The 21,901-nt window shown below is 41.9% G+C and overlaps 1 protein-coding gene across 6 annotated transcripts in view; it reads left to right on the top strand.

The window, feature by feature from the left end:
- The window catches only part of PTPRM (protein tyrosine phosphatase receptor type M), a 660,655-nt gene that overhangs the window by 507,668 nt on the left and 131,086 nt on the right, over positions 1–21,901 (top strand). For 4 of the 6 annotated variants that reach the window (XM_040264646.1, XM_040264642.1, XM_040264645.1 and 1 more), the window contains exons 15-17: positions 14,102–14,253; positions 18,867–18,941; positions 19,175–19,201. In XM_040264646.1, coding sequence (XP_040120580.1) covers positions 14,102–14,253; positions 18,867–18,941; positions 19,175–19,201 — 254 coding nt within the window. The remainder of the gene's footprint in view (positions 1–14,101; positions 14,254–18,866; positions 18,942–19,174; positions 19,202–21,901) is intronic. The other 2 variants (XM_040264647.1, XM_040264643.1) reach the window with 1 other exon arrangement.

The raw sequence follows: 21,901 nt of genomic DNA, 5'->3' as shown, positions 1-21,901 counted from the left end.
TACAGACTAGAAGAAAATATTCTTAATATTTATATATTGAAGTACTAGTGGCCTATTAAAAAAAATCTAGACCTCAATAAGAAAAGACAAACTGAAATGTAAAAATGGATATGAAATATACATAGGCAACTTACAGAATATCAATGTATGGCTAAGTGACATTTGAAAATATATTCAACCTTACCTGTAATCAGGTACATGCAGATCTATACAACATGAGATGCCATTGTTTTACCCATCAAATTGGCAAACATTTTTGACTGATATCAAGTGTTAGGGAGTATGTGGGGAAACACAACTTGGTTAAATATGATAATTTAGTACGACTTTTGTATTCCTTTGAAGAATTCATTTTCATTTTGAAAAGAATTCCAGTTTCATATCATACCCCCCATATACACATACATAATAAAGAAATAGCATATAAAAGCCAGATTATTTCCTTTTCACATCTCTCATAGCAAGTAAGAACCTTTCCTTACCAATGTACCAAAGTACTAAAACAAAGTAGTTAGTTTTACCTTGTTCTATAAAAAAGAGAAACTTAATTCAAAACCGGGAGTTGGTGATGGACAGGGAGGCCTGGCGTGCTGCAATTCATGGGGTCACAAAGAGTCGGACACAACTGAGCGACTGAACTGAACTGAACTGCCTTCAAAATCAGATGAAAAATGTTTTAAGAATGACTTTTATATTTTTCCATGAGGAAAATGATTGTTTTCAATAAAGTGACCATTATTAGAATCAGTTAATAAGAAAAGATAGACCTGAATTGGGAAGAGTGGTTGGTATATAAATTGATGTTTTAGAAAAGTCAGATGACTAGTCAGCTGACCATTGTTGTTGTTGCTTACTCATTCAGTCCTGTCTGACTTTTTGCAACCCCATGGACTATAGCCTGCGAGGCTGCTCTATTGGTGGGATTCTCCAAGCAAGAATCTGGAGTAGGTGCCCATTTCCTGACTCAGGGCTCAAACCCCCATCTCCTATGTTGGCAGGCAGGTTCTTTACCCCTGAGCTACCTGCACAGTCCCAACTGACCATAGGAATGCCTGTAAGTGATGAAACAGTAAAGCCAGTGCTTCTCAAACAGTTCTTCGTTGTTGTGTTCTGTGCAGGTTGCTAGAGCCCCTAAAGAAACAGTCTGTATTTACCCCTGAATAAATTAACCAGCAGCTATATTTTAAACTTGGAATAGAGTTATTTGTCAATCTATGCCAAAACCAATACAGAATTGTAAAGTAAAAATTAAAAATAAATAAATAAATTTAATAAAAATAAAAAAAAAAGAAAGAAAAATGTTCATCCTGCATGTTTATGAACTTCTTGGATACTTAGCTCTGCATCTCCAAGAGGTCACCTGGCTTTTATGATAAAGTTCCTGCTTAATTCAGATACAGAACACACAATTTTCTTGTTTATTGGACTTCAGTTTCCCTGCATGTTGACACCAATGGCTTGCTCTGTTTTTATTAGACAAGCACTCCAATTTTTTAGTGAGCTTAGCAAACTTCTTCAAGAGGAAACTGGAGGTGCTGTTCTGATATGACACACATTAAAAATTCCTCTTTCTCTCTCTTATTTATAGTCCGATGGAGGATAAACAGTATACTGATTTAGTCTTGCGGAAGAGTGACATTTTTGAAAGCATTAAATTTCAAGATAATGTGCACACATGGAATTCAGCAGCATTAGCCAACTGAGCAGGGACCGGCTCGCACTAGTGTCCCTTTATTCCCATTTTGCTCTGTTGTGGGCTGTACCTGCTTCCTATTTTCCGTGCTATTGCTGGCCCCTGTCCCCCTGGATTCATATGGCCCTGATGTGAGAAATAAAACTAAACAAAAATATTACTAAGGATGACAGATGCTGTATCTATTATTTTTACTGCTGACTTTTTTTTTAATGTTTCAGAATCTTCAGCTGGCCTGGGAAATTACTGTAGATGCTTGTGTGAGCTGTGAGTTACTCCCAAGTGGAAGATGTGTATGTCGGAAGAGCAGAGTGTGTGTGTGCCTGTGTATGTGTCTGTGTGTGTGTGTTGGTCCTCTCTGAAGAAGCCTCTTTTCAGAGGAGGCAGCTGAAACTGTCATCAAACAGTTAACAAAACAGGAGCTCTCACGCTCCAGGCCAGATGAGAATAGGGGGTGGGGGGGTAGGGAAAAGATGAGCTCACATGGAGTTTCTGTTTGGTCAGAAAAATAACCAGGGAAGTGGGGAAGAGACCCGAGCAGATAGGAAGAATGGAGGGTGATCATTAAGTGTATTTCAGGTTTTACCCAGTGGTTTTTCCTTCTGGGCTGTTATAGGGATAATGTTAAGTTCAAGTCAGCCCGAAGCAAGAGTTGTGGGAGTTTTTTTCAGTTCCTCTTTATCACTTAGAAAAATTCAAGGAAAACATCTTCATCCATGTTATATGTTTTCAAGCTGCCACATTTGCCAAGGGTCCTTTCCATTCTTAACACGAACTAGAAGCTAGAGGATTTAGCCATGGGCAGCACGTGTCAGTTCCAAGTACTGACCTGGGGACCTTCCGATTCATTAGATGTGCGTCAGAGTCAGTGTCTCTGCCTCTTATCTCTCCCTCTCACACACAGTTATGTTCATCCTATATTTTTATAATCAGGAAATAATATGTTCAATCAGATAATTGGAATTTGACAGAAAACAACAAAATTCTATAAAGCAATTATCCTTCAATTAAAAAATAAATTAAAAAACAAGTAACCAAAAAAACAAACAAACATGGACCCCAACGTGCACAGTAGCATTATTTACAATTGGCAAGATATAGAAGCAGTGTAAGTGTACATCAACAGATGAATGGAGAACGAAAATGTGGTGTATAAACACATGCATATACAAACATACAGATGTGTATATATTATGGAATACTGCTCAGCCGTTAAAAATGAAATCTTGCCATTTGCAACACCATGGATTGACTTGGAGGGTGTTATGCTAAGTGAAATAAGTCAGGCAGAGGGTAAATACTGCATGACATTACTTATAAGTGGAATCTAAAAAATACAACAAACTAGTGAATATAACAAAAAAGAAATAGATTCTGATACAGAGAAAAGCAGTTACCAGTGGGGAGAGGCAAGATAAGGGTAGGGGATTAAGAGGTACAAACTACAGTGTATAAAACAAATAAGCTGCAAGGATACCTTATACAGCACAAGGAATATAGCCAATATTTCATAATAACTATAAATGGAACATAATCTTTAAAAAATTGTGAATGGCTATGTTGTATACCTGAAACATATAATACTGCAAATCAACTATACCTCAATAAAATTTTTTTTTAAAAAAAAGAACAAATATAGACAAGTATAAGTTGAGTTTTTTTTTACTTTTTCTTAATTGCCTTTGATCGACAGATCTTAGCTGATGGTAGAACCTGATTTCTAGTGGAAAACAGCTCTTTAGATTTCTAGTGGAAGACAGCTCTTTATTTTATTTTATTATTTTTTGGCTGCACCACACAGCATGTGGGATCCTAGTTCCCTAACCAGGGTTCAAACCCATGCCCCTGTCATTGCAAGCATGGAGTCTTAACCACTGGATCACCAGGGAAGTCCCCTAGAAATATTTGCCCTAGTACAGTTCTAGAACAGGATATACAGCAAGCAAAAGAATTAAAAGCCTCGCCCTCATACAGGGTACACTAACATTTGCTGAGAAACATAGTAAAATACCTGTTGGCTGAGCATAAAAATGATGGCTCCCTAACCATATCCAGATAATGCTTTCTAATCAGAGGTTCCTTTGAAATTCAAGGGAGAGGAAAAATTTTATCAGTCAAACACTCTACTGTTAAAAAGCTTTGGGTACTTGGACTCCCTCCAGAAAATAGCAAATTCCATTCCTAATTCTGTTAATTCCAAAAATAACATACGGGTATTGGAATTATTTTGTCCCCACGTGTTAGTTCAACATATGAGTCCGTGAATTTTCTCACAATGAACAATACATTCCTAGTACCTTTTAAATTGTAATTTGTGATAATAATTGAAATCATCAGAGTCATATGAAAGATATACATGATTTTTGAAATGATTCTAGATTGTAATTTCAACTTCTTTTAAACAAAAGTTAACCTTTTCCAAATTTTTCTTTTACAACTTCTAAGTTTGAGAAAGGCTAATTTTTCATCATATTTGTATAATATGACTCATTATTCGAGCCTTTTCAACATGAAATGCTTATGGTTATGTGTGTGTACGTGTGGACAGATAACCTAACAGCTACTTGCCTAAGAGGTCCACCGAGTTTGCTCCTCTTTCCTGGCCTGTGTCCCTTGCAGACACCCTGACCAGTCAATGGAGCAGTCTAGGTCATCTTTGCCACTGGGTGATGCAAAACAAAGCTGTAGTCTTAAGTGATAGGTTAATGAAATCATGAACTCAGATCATGAACTCCTTAATGCCAAATTCAGACTTAAATTGAAGAAAGTAGGGAAAACCACTAGACCGTTCATGTATGACCTAAATCAAATCCCTTATGATTATACATTGGAAGTGACAAATAGATTCAAGGATTAGATCTGATAGAGTGCCTGAGAACTATGGATGGAGGTTCGCGACACTGTACAGGAGGCAGTGATCAAGACTATCCCCAAGAAAAAGGCAAAATGGTTGTCTGAGGAGGCCTTACAAATAGCTGTGAAAAGGGGAAGCAAAAGACAAAGGAGAAAAGGAAAGATATAGCCATTTGAAGGCAGAGTTCCAGAGAAATGCAAGGAGAGATAAGAAAGCCTTCTTTAGTGATCAATGCAAAGAAATAGAGGAAAACGATAGAATGGAAAAGATTAGAGATCTCTTCAAGAAAACTAGAGATACCAATGGAACATTTCATACGAAGATGGGCACAATAAAAGACAGAAATGACATGGACCCAACAGAGGCAGAAGATATTAAGGAGGTGGCAAGTGGGCCTTAGGAAGCATCACTACGAACAAAGCTAGTGGAGATGATGGAATTCCAGGTGAACTATTTCAAATCCTGAAAGATGATGCTGTGAAAGTGCTGCACTCAATATGCCAGCAAATTTGGAAAACTCAGCAGTGGCCACAGGACTGGAAAAGGTCAGTTTTCATTCTAATGCCAAAGAAAGGCAATGCCAAAGAATGCTTAAACTACCACACAATTGTATTCATCTTACACGCTGGCAAAGTAATGTTCAAAATTCTCCAAGCCAGTCTTCAACAATATGTAAACCATGAACTTCCCGATGTTCAAGCTGGATTTAGAAAAGGCAGAGGAACCAGAGATCAAATTGCCAACATCCATTGGATCATCAAAAAAGCAAGAGAGTTCCAGAAAAACATCTACTTCTGCTTTATTGACTATGCCAAAGCCTTTGACTATGTGGATCACAACAAACTATGGAAAATTCTTCAAGAGATGGAAATACTAGACCACCTGCCTCCAGAGAAATCTGTATGCAGGTCAAGAAGCAACAGTTAGAACCAGACATGGAACAGCAGACTGGTTCCATATCGAGAAAGGAATACATCAAGACTGTGTGTTGTCACCCTGCTTATTTAACTTATATGCAGAGTACATCATGTGAAATATCAGGCAGGATGAAGCACAAGCTGGAATCAAGATTGCTGGGAGAAATACCAATAACCTCAGATATGCAGATGACACCACACTTAAGGCAGAAAGCGAAGAAGAACTAAAGAGCCTCTTGATGAAAATGAAAGAGGAGAATGAAAAAGTTGGCTTAAAACTCAACATTCCAAAAAACTAAGATCATGGCATCTGGTCCCATCACTTCATGGGAAATAGATGGGAAAACAGTGGAAACAGTGGCTGACTTTATTCTTTGGGGCTCCAGAATCACTGTGGATGGTGACTGCAGCCATGAAATTAAAAGGTGCTTACTCCTTGAAAGGAAAGTTATGACCAACCTAGACAGCATGTCAAAAAGCAGAGACATTACCTTGCCAACAAAGGTCTGTCTCAGCAAAGCTATGGTTTTTCTGGTAGTCGTGTATGGATGTGAGAGTTGGACTATAAAGAAAGCTGAGTGCTGAAGAATTGATGCTTTTGAACTGTGGTGTTGGAGAAGACTCTTGAGAATCCCTTGGACTGCAAGGAGATCCAACCAGTCCATCCTAAAGGAGATCAGTCCTGAGTATTCATTGGAAGGACTGATGCTGAAGCTGAAATTCCGATACTTTGGCCACCTGATGTGAAGAACTGACTCATCTGAAAAGACCCTGATGCTGGGAAAGATTGAAGGCGGGAGGAGAAGGGGAAAACAGGATAAGATGGTTGGATGGCATCACCAACTCAATGGACATGAGTTTGAGTAGGCTCTGGGAGTTGGTGATGGACAGGGAGGCCTGGCGTGCTGCGATTCATGGGGTCGGAAAAAGGTGGACACAACTGAGTGACTAAACTGAACTGAACTAATGAAATCAGCCCCCACTTCTCAGTTGCTGGGGAGGAAAGCCATGTCTAAGGCCCTCTCCCAGTCTGCCAGCGGCCACACCAGCCCATCAAGGTCATCTCATCACAACGTCAAGGGGTGAACTCTGAAAAAGACCTAACCAAGATCCAAAGCCTGCCTTGTGTCAATGTGAAACTCTTTTCTTCGTGATTAGCACAGGCCGTGTGTACTAGTCAGAGAGAACTGGAAGGCAGCTGGGTGGATGACGAGCGTCTACAGGACATGGGTGCAGTGCTTTCTCAGGTGGTGATGCAGTGGGCAGCCTTGTGAGAAGAACAATCCAGGGACTTCCTGACGATCCTGTGGTTAAGACTTTGCTTTCCAGTGCAAGGGACACGGATTCAATCCCTGATTGGGGAACTAAGATCTCACATGCCTCGCAGCCAAAAAACCAAAATATAAAACAGAAACAATATTGTAACAAATTCAATAAAAAATTCAAAAATAGTCCACATCAAAAAAAAAAATCTTTAAAAAAGAACGCTCTTACCTTGGTTGACAGCTTGGTTACTGGTAAAGAAAACCAGCCTTTATTTTCTGTCTGAATTTAAGCAACCAATAAAGTTTGCTTAGTGATGCCATTGAGTCTTATGAAAATGGTTTTATCTCAATGCAGGAAACTATGCCAGAGGTCTCAAGTTGTCTAGCCATGTGGTCATGGGCAACTTAGCACCACCATGCCTCCATTTCCCTCTCTCTAAGACTGGGATAATAATAGCAATTTCCTCACTGGTTGTTGTGAGAACTAAGAGTTACTGCATGTAACATCTCTGGTTTATCTCAAGTCCTACAGAAGTTTTGGTAATTGTTATCCTCATTGTTTTTCTATCAGCTATTGTAGTGATGGTACTTTTGCATTGAAAATATTGATATTTAAAACGTAGGACCATTTGTTTCCTTTTCCTTAACATTTTACCTTTAAAAACAATACCATCTGGTAGCCCTCACGATCCATCTTTGAGGTGACAGCTCCCTATTCATTGAGGTTTATTCAGCTGAATCTGGGCAATTTGGTATAATGTATGCATTCTTTGACTCAACCAATATCTATTTCCTCCCTACTGTGAGGAAAAATTAAATACTTCTTCTCTGTTCCAGCCTCTGCCCCCATCCTTAATTAAGTCGAAGCACACACTTAATTGTAGAATCCAGAACCAGAAAGCCTTTTGCCTTTCCCTTCTTATGTCTATATGTGATCTGCAAATCCTCAAGTTTTGCCTGCCCTGTAGAATTTCAAATGACAGATCATTTAAAAATGAAGACGCCTTTTTTATAACCAAGCATTGACCTTCAGGTCAGTGTTACCAATTTTTGTCTGTCCCAGCCTCTGTTGGTATAACCCAACATGGCAGGGCCTCTAATAGAGATGGACAAGTCAGGCTCGTTGGGGAATCATGTCATATAACCTGAGTTGCAATTAACCATGGGTGAGACTTAGGTCTGAACTGAAGTTGACCTTTGTATTCCTTCCCCTTGAATCTGCTGCCATCCTGATCCTCTGAGAAATGCCACTCAGTTCAGGTTCAGGGAGGAAACGAGGACAAGGAAGAGTTATTTCTGTCTTTCCCCCACCCGTGCTACACTTGGGTCTCCTAACTGGTGGCCATTGTCTTGCTACTCTTCTCCCATAGGACATGATGCTGAAGACATCGTTCTTTATCATGTTCTCTTTACCGACTCTGATTCATGCCTGTCGCACAGTTAATAACTTGCCAAGGATTTTTCTTCCCTTTCCCTTGCCCTTGTTTCTTGTTTTTATTTTTATGCCAGGAAAGAAATATAAGAGAAATATTTGAAGAGAATATGGATGAAGGGCCATCCTTTTCATTTGCTTTCATCCCACATTTCTTTCCTTCTCCTCTTTTGTTCTAGTTGGGAAATTTAGGGCTATAACTATGTTTTTCCTCCTTTTTAATTTTTTTCCAAGCAGTATTGTAAGGTTTTTTAATAGAACTTATTTTTTAGAGCCGTTTTAGGTTTACAGCAAAATCAAGCATAAAGTATAATGAATCTTTTCAGATTGGGCTCTTTCACTTGGTAATATGCTTTTATTTCTTGTTTTCCATCTATTCTTGAATGTTGTCTTCTTATTCCATTAGAGCCTTTAGCCTATAACTCATAGTTATTTTAAATTCCCAGTCTGATAATTCCACCATCCCTGCCATATGAGCCTTATCCCAATGGTTCCTCTGTCTCTAAACTGTGTTTTTTGCCTTTTAGTATGCCTTGTAATTTTTTTACTGATGTCCAGACTTGATGTACCAGGGAAAAGGAACTTCTGCAAATAGGTCTTTAGTCACATGATAGTAAGGTGTTGGAGAGGCAAGGAGACCCACAATTGGTTCTCAACCTTTTGGTGAATTTGTGTCCTGAGCTGTGACCTTCACAGGCACTTCAGTAGCCCCCTCCTTGGATGGACAGGATGGCTGGAAGGGGCTGGGTTTGGATAACTTTCCTTCCCCCAGATTGGTTAGGCTCTGATAAAACCATAACAGATTAGCCTCTAGGAAAATAATATTCTTGAGGGCAACTGTTTTTAAAAGCATAGAATGCTTTGAACGTATTTCAAGTCAGCTACTTTCCTCCTGCTGCTGCTGAAAGCCAGAGGTGATTTTTTTTTTCCTCCAATCTTTACTTTGAGAACCAGGTAGGGCTCCTAAAGATAAAATTCAAAAAGGTGTGAGGTCCCCCTTAAGTCTGGACCCTGCTAGAGTTTTTAAGTCTCAGACTGATCCATACTAATGCTGCTGCTGCTGCTAAGTCACTTCAGTTGTGTCCAACTCTGTGTGACCCCAGAGACGGCAGCCCACCAGGCTCCCTCATCCCTGGGATTCTCCAGGCAAGAATACTGGAGTGGGTTGCCATCTCCTTCTCCAATGCATGAAAGTGAAAAGTCAAAGTGAAATCGCTTATTCGTGTCCGACTCTTAGCGACCCCATGGACTGCAGCCTACCAGGCTTCTCCATCCATGGGATTTTCCAGGCAAGAGTACTGGAGTGGGGTGCCATTGCCTTCTCCCAATCCACACTGAGCCTCCAGTAATTCAATGACAGTTTGGGTTTTTCTGCCCCAGTGCTGGTTCTCACATAGATTTCTGCTCATGCGTTTCTGCTCTGGGGAGTTGTGATTCTCCATATCCGCATGTTTGTAATTCGAGGGACAGTCATTTGCCCTGTGACATCATTTATCTTACAAGTTAAGTCAAACAATTGTCTGTTCAGCTTTTTTACTTGTTTTTAGGACAGAGCAATGACCGCCAAGCTCCTTCATGCCCAACAATAAACCAAAATCTTCTCCTTAATTTTTTATGCTCCATTGATGCCTATAAGAACATTTTGTTGTTGTTGTTACTAAGGTCTTTGAGATTCATGCAATCCAAATTTAGAGATTGGAGGTTTAAATATTTCAGACAAACCATTTCTTAAAAATCAAAATGGAAAATAAATTTACCTGTGTCTTTAGATAAGATCGCAAAGAAAAATTGCCTCCACTTTAGGAGTTTTCCTGCACAAAACACTATTTCATTAAGTTCACAATGTTTTTCTGACAGTTTTAAAAGTTTTCACTTGAGGGAAAAAAAAAACGGATCTGAAACACAAAGTCCAAATTCCAGTCATTCCCAACCCTCAATTCTAAATCTAACTTTCTTCAACCATCTTAATTATGGAATACACCATTTAATTGTATATGAGGAAAAACCAAAAGTCCCAAGCAGTGACTCAGTCTCTGTGACCAAGCAAGCTACTTTTGATTAGTAGGTTGTAGATAAACTCTTTCCTGATGCTTTGCTATGACAATTGTTAATTCAACTACTTTTTTTGTTAATTCCTACTTTTTACAGTGCATAATATTTAGTCATGAGGTGATAGAGTATTCACACCTGAAAGCAATTTGGTGAAAATCATAATGTAACTTGTGTGGAAATGTACATTAATGAAATACTTTGTTAGACAAAGCACATTGTTCTAGAATGAGTACCTTTGGGGTCAAGAGAGATCTGGGGTGTGATTCCAGCTCTACAATTTGGACAATTTAACTTCTTGAGACTCAGCTCCTTCATCTATAAAATGAGCAGTAAGAATAGCTCTTTTCAGGTTGAAAAAAGTGAAAGTCAGCGTGTTAGTTGCTCAGTCATGTCCTACTCTTTGCGATCTCATGGACTTTAGCTTGCCAGGCTCCTCTGTCCATGAAATTCTCCAGGCAAGAATACTGGAGTGGGTTGCCATTTCCTACTCCAGGGGATCTTCCCGACCCAGGGATCAAACCCAGGTCTCCCACATTGCAGGCAGATTATTTACCGTTACTAGGATTAAATGAGAGAACACTTGCAGAGCACTGCCACACGGTAGCTGTGCATTATATGGCGGTTTCCGTGCTCTTCCTTTCCAACACAATTAAGTTCCTAAGTGTGTATTAGAGGAGAGCAGAAGTGTCCAAAAACACACTTTGTTTGGACCACACAGTCTTTTTAATTTTTTAATTTGAATTATTTGACAATACTTAAAATTCAGTTCCTACAAAATCTGAATTTTGGGTTTCTCCTAATTTACAACGTCTGGGCCCTCTATGGGGCATCCAGCCACTGGAGCTGAGTGGCTGTCTCCCCTTCCACTTCTCCAGCACCCACCACTCCTTATCGTCTTAGACTTGTTTCACTCCCTTGTGAGGCCTGCCTGGCTCCCAGTGAGACATCTGTGTCTGTGGTCAAACGGTGAGGTTAATGCAGGAAGGCTTGCTGAGGACGTGGGAGGCGGGTTTTGACAAGCACAGGCACAGGGTGTATGGTTAATGGACATGAGCTTAAAGCTGTGAGTCTCTGGACTGGACCTCTGCTTGGTTTGAGTAGGTTCTCACGAGTCCTTAATGGCCTTCTTTTGTGCTTCAGGAAGATCAGCAGTGGGGTGTGTAGCGTGACCTCACTGAAGTCAGTTCACACACGGGGAGATGAGAAAGGAGAAAGATCTTTCCAGTACAAGCTTGCCTTTTATTGTTGCACACACACACCCTCTAGCACCTCATCCCACCAGGGGCAAGAAGCACTTTCACTTCCATCTCCTAACCTGAAAGGATTAGAGAAACACAAGAGAAGACAGAGGGTGGGGGAGGTCTGGCAAATGTGACCGTGTCTCTCTTCATAGGCAGAACAGAGGAGAATATTGAGGCAGTTATCTGCATAAATCAGCCCAAAGCACATTAAAGAAATTCCAGCAAAAAGAGGACGTTTATGCCTGAATAATGGTGCTAATTATCTCCGGCCTCCACTTTAGCGCTCCTGGGGAAACCTGGCTTAAGAGTGCTTTTCCAGTGAGTTGGCAGACTCGGAGGTGGAGAAAAATCGTATTGTCATAACTGCAGCTGTGGACCTGGAGTCAGTGATGCCTCTGCCCAGAACACCTGTTGAGAATATCCAAGCCCCGCACTCTGCCTCTCAGACTCATGTGATGGTCTGGAGAAAAGGGGCTCTGGGGAAGATGAGCAGGTTCGGCAAGCTGGCACCTAGAGGAACCATGCAGCTTACTTTGCAAAATCTTTACAACTTTTTACTGTAAACGCTTAATTAAAAAAAATTTTTTTTTGAAATATAGTTGACTTACCATGCTTGTTAGTTTCAGGTGTACAGCAAAATGATTCAGTTATATATATATATATGAAGATATGAATATACATATTCTTTTTTATACTTTTTCCATTATAGGTTATTATAAGATACTGACTATAGTTCCATGTGCTATATAGTGGATCCTTGTTGATTATCTGTTTTATATATAATAGTGTGTATATGTAAATCTCAAACTTTTAACTTATCCCTCCCACCTTCCCTTTGATAACCATAAGTTTGTTTTCTGTATCTGTCAGTCTATTTCTGTCCTACAAATAAGTTCATTTCTATCATTTATATATTCCATGTATCAGCTACCCCCTGGACTGTACCCCACCAGGCTCCTCTGTCCATGGAATTCTCCGGGCAAGAATACTGGAGTGTGTTGCCATTCCCTTCTCCAGGGGATCGTCTGACCCAGGGAGCCAACCCAGGTGTCTCACATAACAGGCATAGTCTTTACCATCTGAGCCACCAGGAAACCCCCATATAAGCAATATCATGTGGTATGTGTCTTTCTCTGACTGATTTCACTTGGTATGATAATCTGTACATCCACCTATGTTGCTGCAAATAGCATTATTTTATTGTTTTTTATAGCTGAGTAATATTCAGCTATTGTGTGTGGTGGGGGGAGTTCCCTGGTGGCTCAGATGGTAAAGAATCTACCTGCAATGCAGGAGACCCAGGTTCAGTCCCTGAGTTGGGAAGATCCTCTGGAGAAGGAAATGGCAACCCACTCCAGTGTTCTTACCTGGGATTATATATATCTATTTATCCATTCATCTGTCAATGGACATTTAGGTTGCCTCCATGTCCTGGCTATTGTGAATAGTGCTGCTATAAATATTGGGGTGTATGTATCTTTTAGAATTAGAATGTATACATCAGATGTATGCCCAGCAGTGGGATTGCTGTATTATATGGTAGCTCTATTTAGATTCTTGAGGAGACTCCATACCATTCTCCACAGTGGCTACACCAATTTATAATCCCATCTTTACAACTTTAACGTTGTCATAGAAGTTATAGATCATTTTCATTTTTCTGTTTAAAAATGTATCTTTTTTTTTCACAACAACTTTTAGCAATAAAAAAGGGGCAACTTATTAATGTTCTGCCTTCTAAGTATGAATCAAAAGATTATTATAACTACAGGCAAGAAAGCATTTGGATTATGTGGCATTTGGAAATGAAAATAAAGGTTATCCATATGGTCTGATGTTGTCAATGCCTCACACTGCATTAGTAATCACCGAATATGGGGGTGATTTTGATTATGCGGCTCATTTTAAATTGTACTGTGTCCTGGGTCAGTCAGAGTCAAGATGATTTACTAGAAATAGCTGCTGCTTTCTTGTGTAAATGCTGCTAAGTGCTTAAGCAGAATTAGAATATTTAGAACATCGTACTTTTGGTTTTACGGTGCTACAGTCTTCTTAAAGCTTCTCGCTTTATACCTTTTAAGCATCTCTAATTCTATTCTTGTCTGTCCTGGATGCATCAACCTCCAGTAGTAAGAGCTGTAAAGTGTGTTTTATCCATGTATGTGAATGTCAGTTTCCCTTAGGTTTTATAGCTTTTGTCCTGGTCTCTGTAACTTAAAAGATTATGAGCTTCTGGTGGTTAATGAGAATGATTCAAAGGCCAGGGTTTAACCTTTGTCTCCCGAAGACCTGGAGCTCTCCCTGCCTTCCAAGGCCTTTCTGCATCTCGTTCACCGAGGGGCTGGGGGAAGCCCGGGGTTTCATTCTTCTGCAGACCTGCAGGAAAGCCAACAACTTGCCTTTTCTTTTTATCCTTCTGCCCTGTTGACCAGCATTGATGGAGAACCACTCCGGGTTCATTTGGGGTCCAATGTCACAGCCATCTGAGGGTCAGAGGGCTGTGTCCCATGCAGGCTCCTGGCAGCCTCCTTTCATGTATGCACTCCAGCGTGAACACCACTGATTCCATACGAGTGACTCTCAATCATCGGTCAGGGCACGTGGTCCATCCTTGCATGTGTCTACATAACGAACTCTCTGTCCCAAGGAAACTGGACCAGAAGCGGAAAGAGACAATGAGCAGCACCCGGCAGGAGATGACGGTGATGGTGAGCTCCATGGACAAGAGCTATGCCGAGCAGGGCACCAGCTGCGACGAGGCCTTCTCCTTCATGGACACACACAACCTCAACGGGAGATGTGAGTGTGCACTCTTCCCGCCTTCAGGGCACCTCTGGGGCCCAGGGATTAGGAAACAAAACCTCCCTAGACAATCCTTAGGCGCTGTTGGTTTCGCCAGCCCCTTCAGATGATGCTGGCCACATCCCCAGGTGCCACGGCGGCTTAGGAACGATGCTGCGGGAGGGGGAATGGGACCAGGTGAGAGCACAGGCGACCATGGCCACGTGTCTGTAAAGACCTAAGAGCTATGACACCAAGGTGGCCCTCCCTGCCCACGGAAGCACCTGCTTCCCACTCTCCCTGCTGTTCCTCAGCTCCTGTTTGTGAGCAAGCCAGGTGTGGAACCACACGGGAGAAGCCTGTTATAAAACAGCTCACTAAATGGCAGTAACAAGCTAATTGTTTATTTGTTTAGCTGACACGTTCTGCCTTTATTACAGGGCTATTAGTGGCAATTAATAAGTTAAACTGTATTTCCACTTCAGAAGGCTTACATCTCACACCAGGCGGGTAAAGGGAGCTCAGCTAACACCTTCCCGTGCTACCACCTGCCATCCAGGTACAGGGCATTATTTCAGGAAGCTAACAATTACACGGATGGTTGGACATACAGACAGTATTTCTCCCCTCCTCCCCCAGTGATCTTTTAGGGGACCTAGATAAATCCACGGGCTGTGCCTGATGATGTGGTTCCCAGCCCTGCTGGGTTCAAGGTCAGAGGTCTCCTCACCTCGTGAAATTCATGCCCAAAGGCTGCTGCCGACCCTGGCAGCATTAAATCAGGATGCTGGACAACAAGGGGATGGATTAAGGGGAGCTGTCACCAGCAGTAATAAAAATAAAGGCGGGGGCTTGGCACAGACCCTCAGCCTCCGCTGGAAGAGGGCTGGTCCCAGTGCGGTGGTCATGCCTGTCCTGCCCACCCTCCTGGGGTGCGCCGATCAGCATCTCCTCCAGCGCCCTCCCCACATCACACCCAACGTGGTTTCTTCTTCTCCGTTTCCTCCCACATCTGCCTTGCCACCCTGCCCCACATTCAGCAAAGCTTCATAGAAAGGCCTGTTTTCTTCTTTCCACAGTGGCTGCGCTTGTCCACCTTGTCCCAGTTAGAGGTCCTACATTTATTTATCCACGTGCAACCCCCACTCTCTGCCGTGGGACTTCAGCACACGCCGCTCTCACCTGGACGGGTGGGACACACTCCTCATCTGTGGTCACCGTCCTTTGCCCTTTTGTGTTATTTTCAGTGGAGGTGGCAGAATCTGGGGTACTTAGGTTTACCACAAATTCTTTCCTTTTTTGGAGACTTTTCTCTGCTTTTTTGTAGCAAATACTATCTTTTTCATTTCAAAAGTATGCAATGCATTTCACTGCCAAAATAAAGCAACTGAGGATGCATTTGTTGGGTGGGAGGGTTGAGGGGAGGTCCTTCCCACTACAGACAAGATGAGAATTTGTGTTGGGGGGTGACAGAAGATGAGATGGTTGCATGGCATCTCAATGGACATGAGTTTGAGCAAGCTCCGGGAGATAATGAAGGACAGGGAAGCCTGGCGTGCTGTAGTCCATGGGGTTGCAAAGAGTCGGATAGGACTGAACGACTGAACAAGTTATTTCTTGAACATCGTTGTGGAGGGACCATTCGGATACACGTCCTCTTTTTCCAGGATCACCTGTTTATGTTCCAAATCTTCTGTGTCATGGTGAAATTGCTCACAAATAAATTTACCTGGGCTTACCTACCCAAAGAGCAGAAACCTACATTAAGAGTTTCTAGGCTTTGGAAATTTGATCAGTAGAAGGTATTTGCCTCTGGGTAGGATATTTAGTTTGGCATTGCCTTTTTTAAAAATGAATGTATCTATGGGAATCCAAAACTGCTCCTATCGAGAGGGCTGCCCCAGACTTAGGGGGCGCTCACTGGCCATGACGGATTACTTGTTTCTCCCATCAGTGCAGCTGGTGGAGGAGATACAGCAAGAAGCTTTTCTTCCCCACTCTCTGAGCAATGGGTGGGTCTCAAGGAATCGCATCCACAGGAACTCTAATGGTAAACTCCATCTTCACCACATGCTCTTAATGCCTTTAACATGTGCTTTGTGTGGGTGTGTGCTATGTCGCTTCAGTCTGACTCTTTGTGACCCCATGGACTGTAGCCCGCCAGGCTTCTCAGTCCATGGGATTCTCTAGGCAAGAGTACTGGAGTGGGTTGCCACTCCCTTCTCCAGGGGATCTTCTCCACCAAGGGATCAAGCCAGTGTCTCCTGTGGCTCCTGCATTGCAGGCAGATTTTTGACCACTGAGCCACCGGGGAAGCCCAATGCCTTTATCATATAAGAACAATTACTGGAGGAGGAAACTTTCAGGAAATGTACTCATTAGACCACTAGAATTCTAGCCTTAAACTTACTGCAAGCCTGGGCATGTTTGAGATCTTTCAGGATTAGGAGGTGAGTACCTTTTAGAAATGAGACAGTGAGAAAACTGAGGTTGGAGAATTTAAAAATAAGTCTGAGCACAAACAGTGTGGAATAATCTGTCCACCAAAGCAAACAGGAGTTGTGCAGAAAACAAGGGGGAAGTGGTTATGGAGAGTGGGGGTGGGTTTAATCTTTTTATACAAAGAAATTTTTAAATACATTTTTTAAAGGTGAAAATAGACATAGTTATTTTGTATCTGCACATTGTATTTTGCACATTTTTACAAAACAAATACAAATGTCAGCAGGTAACAGGCATTTTACTTCCTGACCCTGGCATGTTACTCAGGGTTTTTTGTCCTTATTCTTATCAGTCACTCTCTTTTTTTCCCTGGAGATTTACCATAAACATGCATCATAAATGTGATACTTCTCTATTTTAGCAAAATATAAATGACAGGCAGCCTAGGTTCCAGTTCTGTCATTTACTAATTCGGTACTTTAAAAACATAAACACAGGAAAAACCATTGTCTGAAAGGGAGCCACTCCAAGAGAATGAAAATGCATCAGCGTGTCATCAGAATAAACATAAGATGCAGTCACCACAGGGACTTGGTTGGTAGTGCCCCATTTAACACCCGTGTAAGTGGCATTAAGGGATTCCCTAGTGGCTCAGCAGGTAAAGAAACTGCCTGCCAATGCAGAAGGTGTGGTTCAATCCCTAGGTTGGGAAGATCCCCTGGAGGAGGAAATGGCAACCCACTCCAGTATGCTTGCCTGAAAAATCCCATGGACAGAGGAACCTGGCAGGCTACAGTCCATGGGGTCACAAGAGTTGGACATGACTGAGCGACTGAGCACATACACAAGTGATATTAATTAGTGTCCTGATCAGGATGTCAGCATCAAATAAACCATGTAACTACATTGGAGGAATTAAAGTTTAGACTTACATCAACCAGCCTGTGCAGTTAAGCACATTCAAATCATTTATCCTTATGCTTTAATGAAATTAAAGTGTTTTTAAGGTGCTAATCAATTAAGATGTTGAAGAGAGTTAAACTACTTTAAAAATAGGAAATATCCACTTTCAATGGGATCAGATAAATTGGATGGGATTGACTTCACCTCTTAATAACAGTGGAAAGAGAAGGTGTAAATAGTTAAAGCTTGAGTGTTTCAGAGGAAGATTTCAAAGGAAAATAAGCAGGTTTTTAAGGATTTAAGGCCTAATAGGACAATGTATAGGCATGCAGCTTTCATGTTAAAAATAACACATATGGAACATCTTTATTTTTCATAAAATAGAACATTGTGAAATGTTCTCTTAGTGTCCAAAACAGGAGAAAGGTGAGGATTTAGCAAATTACAAAAACACTGACTTTGGAATATTCTCCAAAAGCCATGCATAGACACATCCTCATCCTCTTAGTTGTAAATAATCAGCTGAGCATTTGGTAAAATTCTACAAGCAAAGTGAAAAAAGTGAAAGTGTTCATTGCTTGAGTTCCGTCCGACTCTTTGTGACCCCATGGACTGTAGCCCACTAGGCCCCTCTGTCCATGGAATTCTCCAGGCAAGAATACTGAAGTGGGTTGCCATTCTCTTCATCAGGGGATCTTTCCAACCCAGGGATCCAACCTCCATCTCCTGCATTGCAGGTGGATCATTTACCAGTGTGAGCCACTAGGGAAACCCCCTACAAGCAAAGGCTAGGAGTCAAAAGGGAGAGTAATGAATTTCTGCATACAGAAAGGGGCTGTGGCTGTGGGTATTTTCCTTCATTTGTGGGGTCAAAAAATCTTCTAAGTGATGAAAGGGTACGTGTCCTCTAAAGTAAGGGTCCCCAACCTCCAGGATGATGATCTGAGGCGGAGCTGATGTAATAATAATAGAAATGGAGTGCACAATAAATGCAATGTGCTTGAATCATCCCCAAACCACCCCTCCCACCCCCAGTCCATGATAGAATTACCTTTCACGAAACCAGTCCCTGGGGCCAAAAAGGTTGGGGACCGCTGCTCTAAAGCACAAGTAATTCTGCAGAGCAGATGGAGAGGGACAATATCCATCACAGAGATGCAGGTAAACCTCTGATGTTTCTGTGGCCCACAGTCTACCCAGCCTGGTTTCCCCATGCGTGACCTCAGGGCCGTATTTTCAGGTGTTGCCTCTCTGCCCCCGCTGACATGCCTCTCTCTCATTTACAGCTGTGTCTTCACCGTCGTCCTTCACCATGAAAACCAACACCCTGAGCACATCGGTGCCCAACTCCTATTACCCAGGTAACAGATCTTTCCGCTGTTGCATCTCTTCATCACCCCAAGCACTCAGAGTCACCCAGGGCTCACTTTGCTGCCCACGATGCTTGAGGAGCTTTTACTATGTTTGATGTGCTATGACCCAGTGCTTTCTGTGGCTTCTACGGGAAAATCGGGAGGGGGGGCTTTTCATCAATCATTCACTGTTCTCTCTCTTTTTACTTTCTCTGCATTGACCTGCTTACGGTGTATGACAGACCCATTTGTGCCAACTGCAATTTTAGGTGAGAACATTTCCCTTTATCACAGTTCATTACAGGAGTAATTTCGAAAGTCAGTGGCTGCTCTGTAGGAGACGGGAGTTTGATGCAGGAGTTATAACCAGGACAGGGGGTGGTGGCTGGTCTGGAGGGGCGGGGAGGGGCACATAACAAAAAGACTTTCTCCAAACAGTCCCCATTGATAAGAAGGGTTTGCTGCATGTGTTCGGGGAATGATACCGAAAGGTTCCAATGAGTGAACCCAGCTCTAGCATTCTCCTTTTCCAGGTTGAGTATTTGCAGTCAGTTTTGATTCCAAGGAAAAATCACAGCATGTCCAAACTCAGCTGTAAGACCTGAAGTCTGTCCAGTGTGACAGCCAATAAATGTGGAAATAGCTCATTATTATTGTCACTTACTGCTGAGCACTAAAAACAGCTGTTTCAAAAATAGCATTTTTCTAATTATGCCAAACATGATGCAAAAAAAATAATCACAGTAGAGTTTAGGCCCCCTGCCCCTCCTCGGAGCCACCCAGGGCACCCCCAGTGTTTCCAAGTATCTGTCACACAGTGGGATTACAGAGGAGCCGATGGTCTCCACAGCAGAATGACAAGGTGACACTTTATAATCACATGGTTTACGAGGTGTAGGATGTCACTGGAAATGAAATAAAATGTTAGCCTCTTCGAGCAGAATGCAATGAAAGTAGGTAGTGTCCCAGTGGGAGATAAAGAAGAAATCCCATTTGTCCAAATACAAGGAGGGAGAGGAGAAGTGGTATTACCTAGCTGTGATGCAACCAAACAAGCATGAGCTGCTGTTGTCTTTGAGACCATAACCAGGTTTACCAAGCTGCTTTCTTCCTATCACTAACCTTCCCTAGAAGGAGCACCATACGGATGCCTTCAAGGTGCCCAACCATCCGTCGTAGACAGGGCTCCACCCTCCGCTGTGCCAGGCCTGCTTCCTAATTGTCCATGCTCAGTCACTGACTTGTGTCTGACTCTTTGTGACCCCATGGACTGCAGCCTTCCAGGCTCCTCTGTCCCTGGGATTTTTCCAGCAAGACAACTGGAGTGGGTTGACATTTCCTTCTTCATAACTCTCCTTTCAAGGGTTTATATCTTGGCAATATAATTTTTCCCCCTGTGCTTCTCTTTCTCTTAAGTTGTTATGATTTTTATGTAGAGGGTGTTTCCACACACCCCCCCCACCGCCGCACCCCCGTATGATGTTTCCTGGGCTTGATTAAGCCAGTTTGTTGCCTGAGGGGAAAAAAAAAAAAGAACTCAGACAGAAGTTGAAGAATAGGCTAAACCATAATTTTTTAATCTGTGTTGTTTTGAGGACTAATAAGCAAACCCCGCTAATGCCAGCACCTTTAACTAGCGACAGTAAGGGAAAGAAAGCTGCATTTTTAGCCTTTTCATGAGTGAGGGGCTAATCTTAGGCACCCAAACAATGCAATCTATATGCAGATGACATTTGCAGAATCTCTTGATAAGCAAAGATTTGCAATTTCTTTGTGTGGCTGGCATTCATTCCTTGATTCCTCTGGTAGATGTTCTGACCTTGGGGGAGCTGTGAGGGGGTAGGGCTGAGATGCACATTGTCAGAGGCAAGACAATGTTCAGATTTCACAGCAGGATTTAGATAAGCTTATTAAACAAATGCCATCTTTTAAAGTCGGGGCTTTGTTATTACAAACACTAATGACATCTTTTAAAGTTGGTTAGGCTTCTTTACAGGGAAAGAGTCACTGGAACAGATGATTCAAATAGAAAAAAAACAATACACATTGGGAAAAATAAGTCAGCCAGATCAACAAGTAGCTGTTTACTATGTTGAACTGGTACCAACATGCCAGTGTGTCAAACAGCAGTGCTTGGGGACTGTCCCTTCACTGTTACTGGGTGCAAAGATGAATCTATGTGTCATGTAGGTTATCACTTGAACCCATCTACTCTGGCACTTTTGGGGAATAGTGGTATTATAATTTACAGGAAGGCATGCTTGGTTGTGACTCAGAACTTGGCACAATTAAATCCTCTAGTGCCTTTTATTCACACAAGCTAAGGTGCTCAGCCCTAATGTATAAAGCTTTAGTATGCCTTTGTATCAGTTTCTTGCAAAACATAGATAGATGATAGACAAGTAGGTAGGTGGATAAGTAAGACCTCTCCCTACCTCAAAAACAGCATTCATTTCAAGATTTTTCTAGCTGGCTCATTGAAAATTCGAGAAAGTTTACAAGAGAATGTAGATAGAATGAATTCTCAATTCTTTGAAAACCATCAGAAATGTTAGTGAGAAACTTTATTTCTGATTTCCTCTTACACATAATTTTTAATTTAAAAATTACAGGTGGGTCATTTTTAACAACTATAGGAAGTTAGGGACAAATGATATATTTTACCTGTAATCATTCTTTTTGAAGAAGGCAGAGGTAACTGATGAATCACTCATCTTGGTGGAATAGAGGTTTTCTGCTGGTGTGGGTGACCTGATTTCAGAACAGATATCACAGCAGAAACCTTCTGTTTCCCTGTCAGTATCTATGTGCTTGATAATAGTATTCTCATTTTTGATGGTCTGGGTCGTGTGTAGATAACTTTGAGACATGTCCACGTAGTAGTGAGATCACACTGTCCTAATGCCGTGTGGGTGATGCATACAAGGTGGCAGTGGTAGCCACTCTGCAGACCTAAAACTTCCAAGAAT

This window comes from Oryx dammah, unplaced genomic scaffold, assembly GCF_014754425.2.
Source record: "Oryx dammah isolate SB20612 unplaced genomic scaffold, SCBI_Odam_1.1 HiC_scaffold_22, whole genome shotgun sequence".
Classification (NCBI taxonomy): Eukaryota; Metazoa; Chordata; class Mammalia; order Artiodactyla; family Bovidae; genus Oryx; species Oryx dammah.
This window is presented reverse-complemented; position numbering and strand designations above follow the sequence as displayed.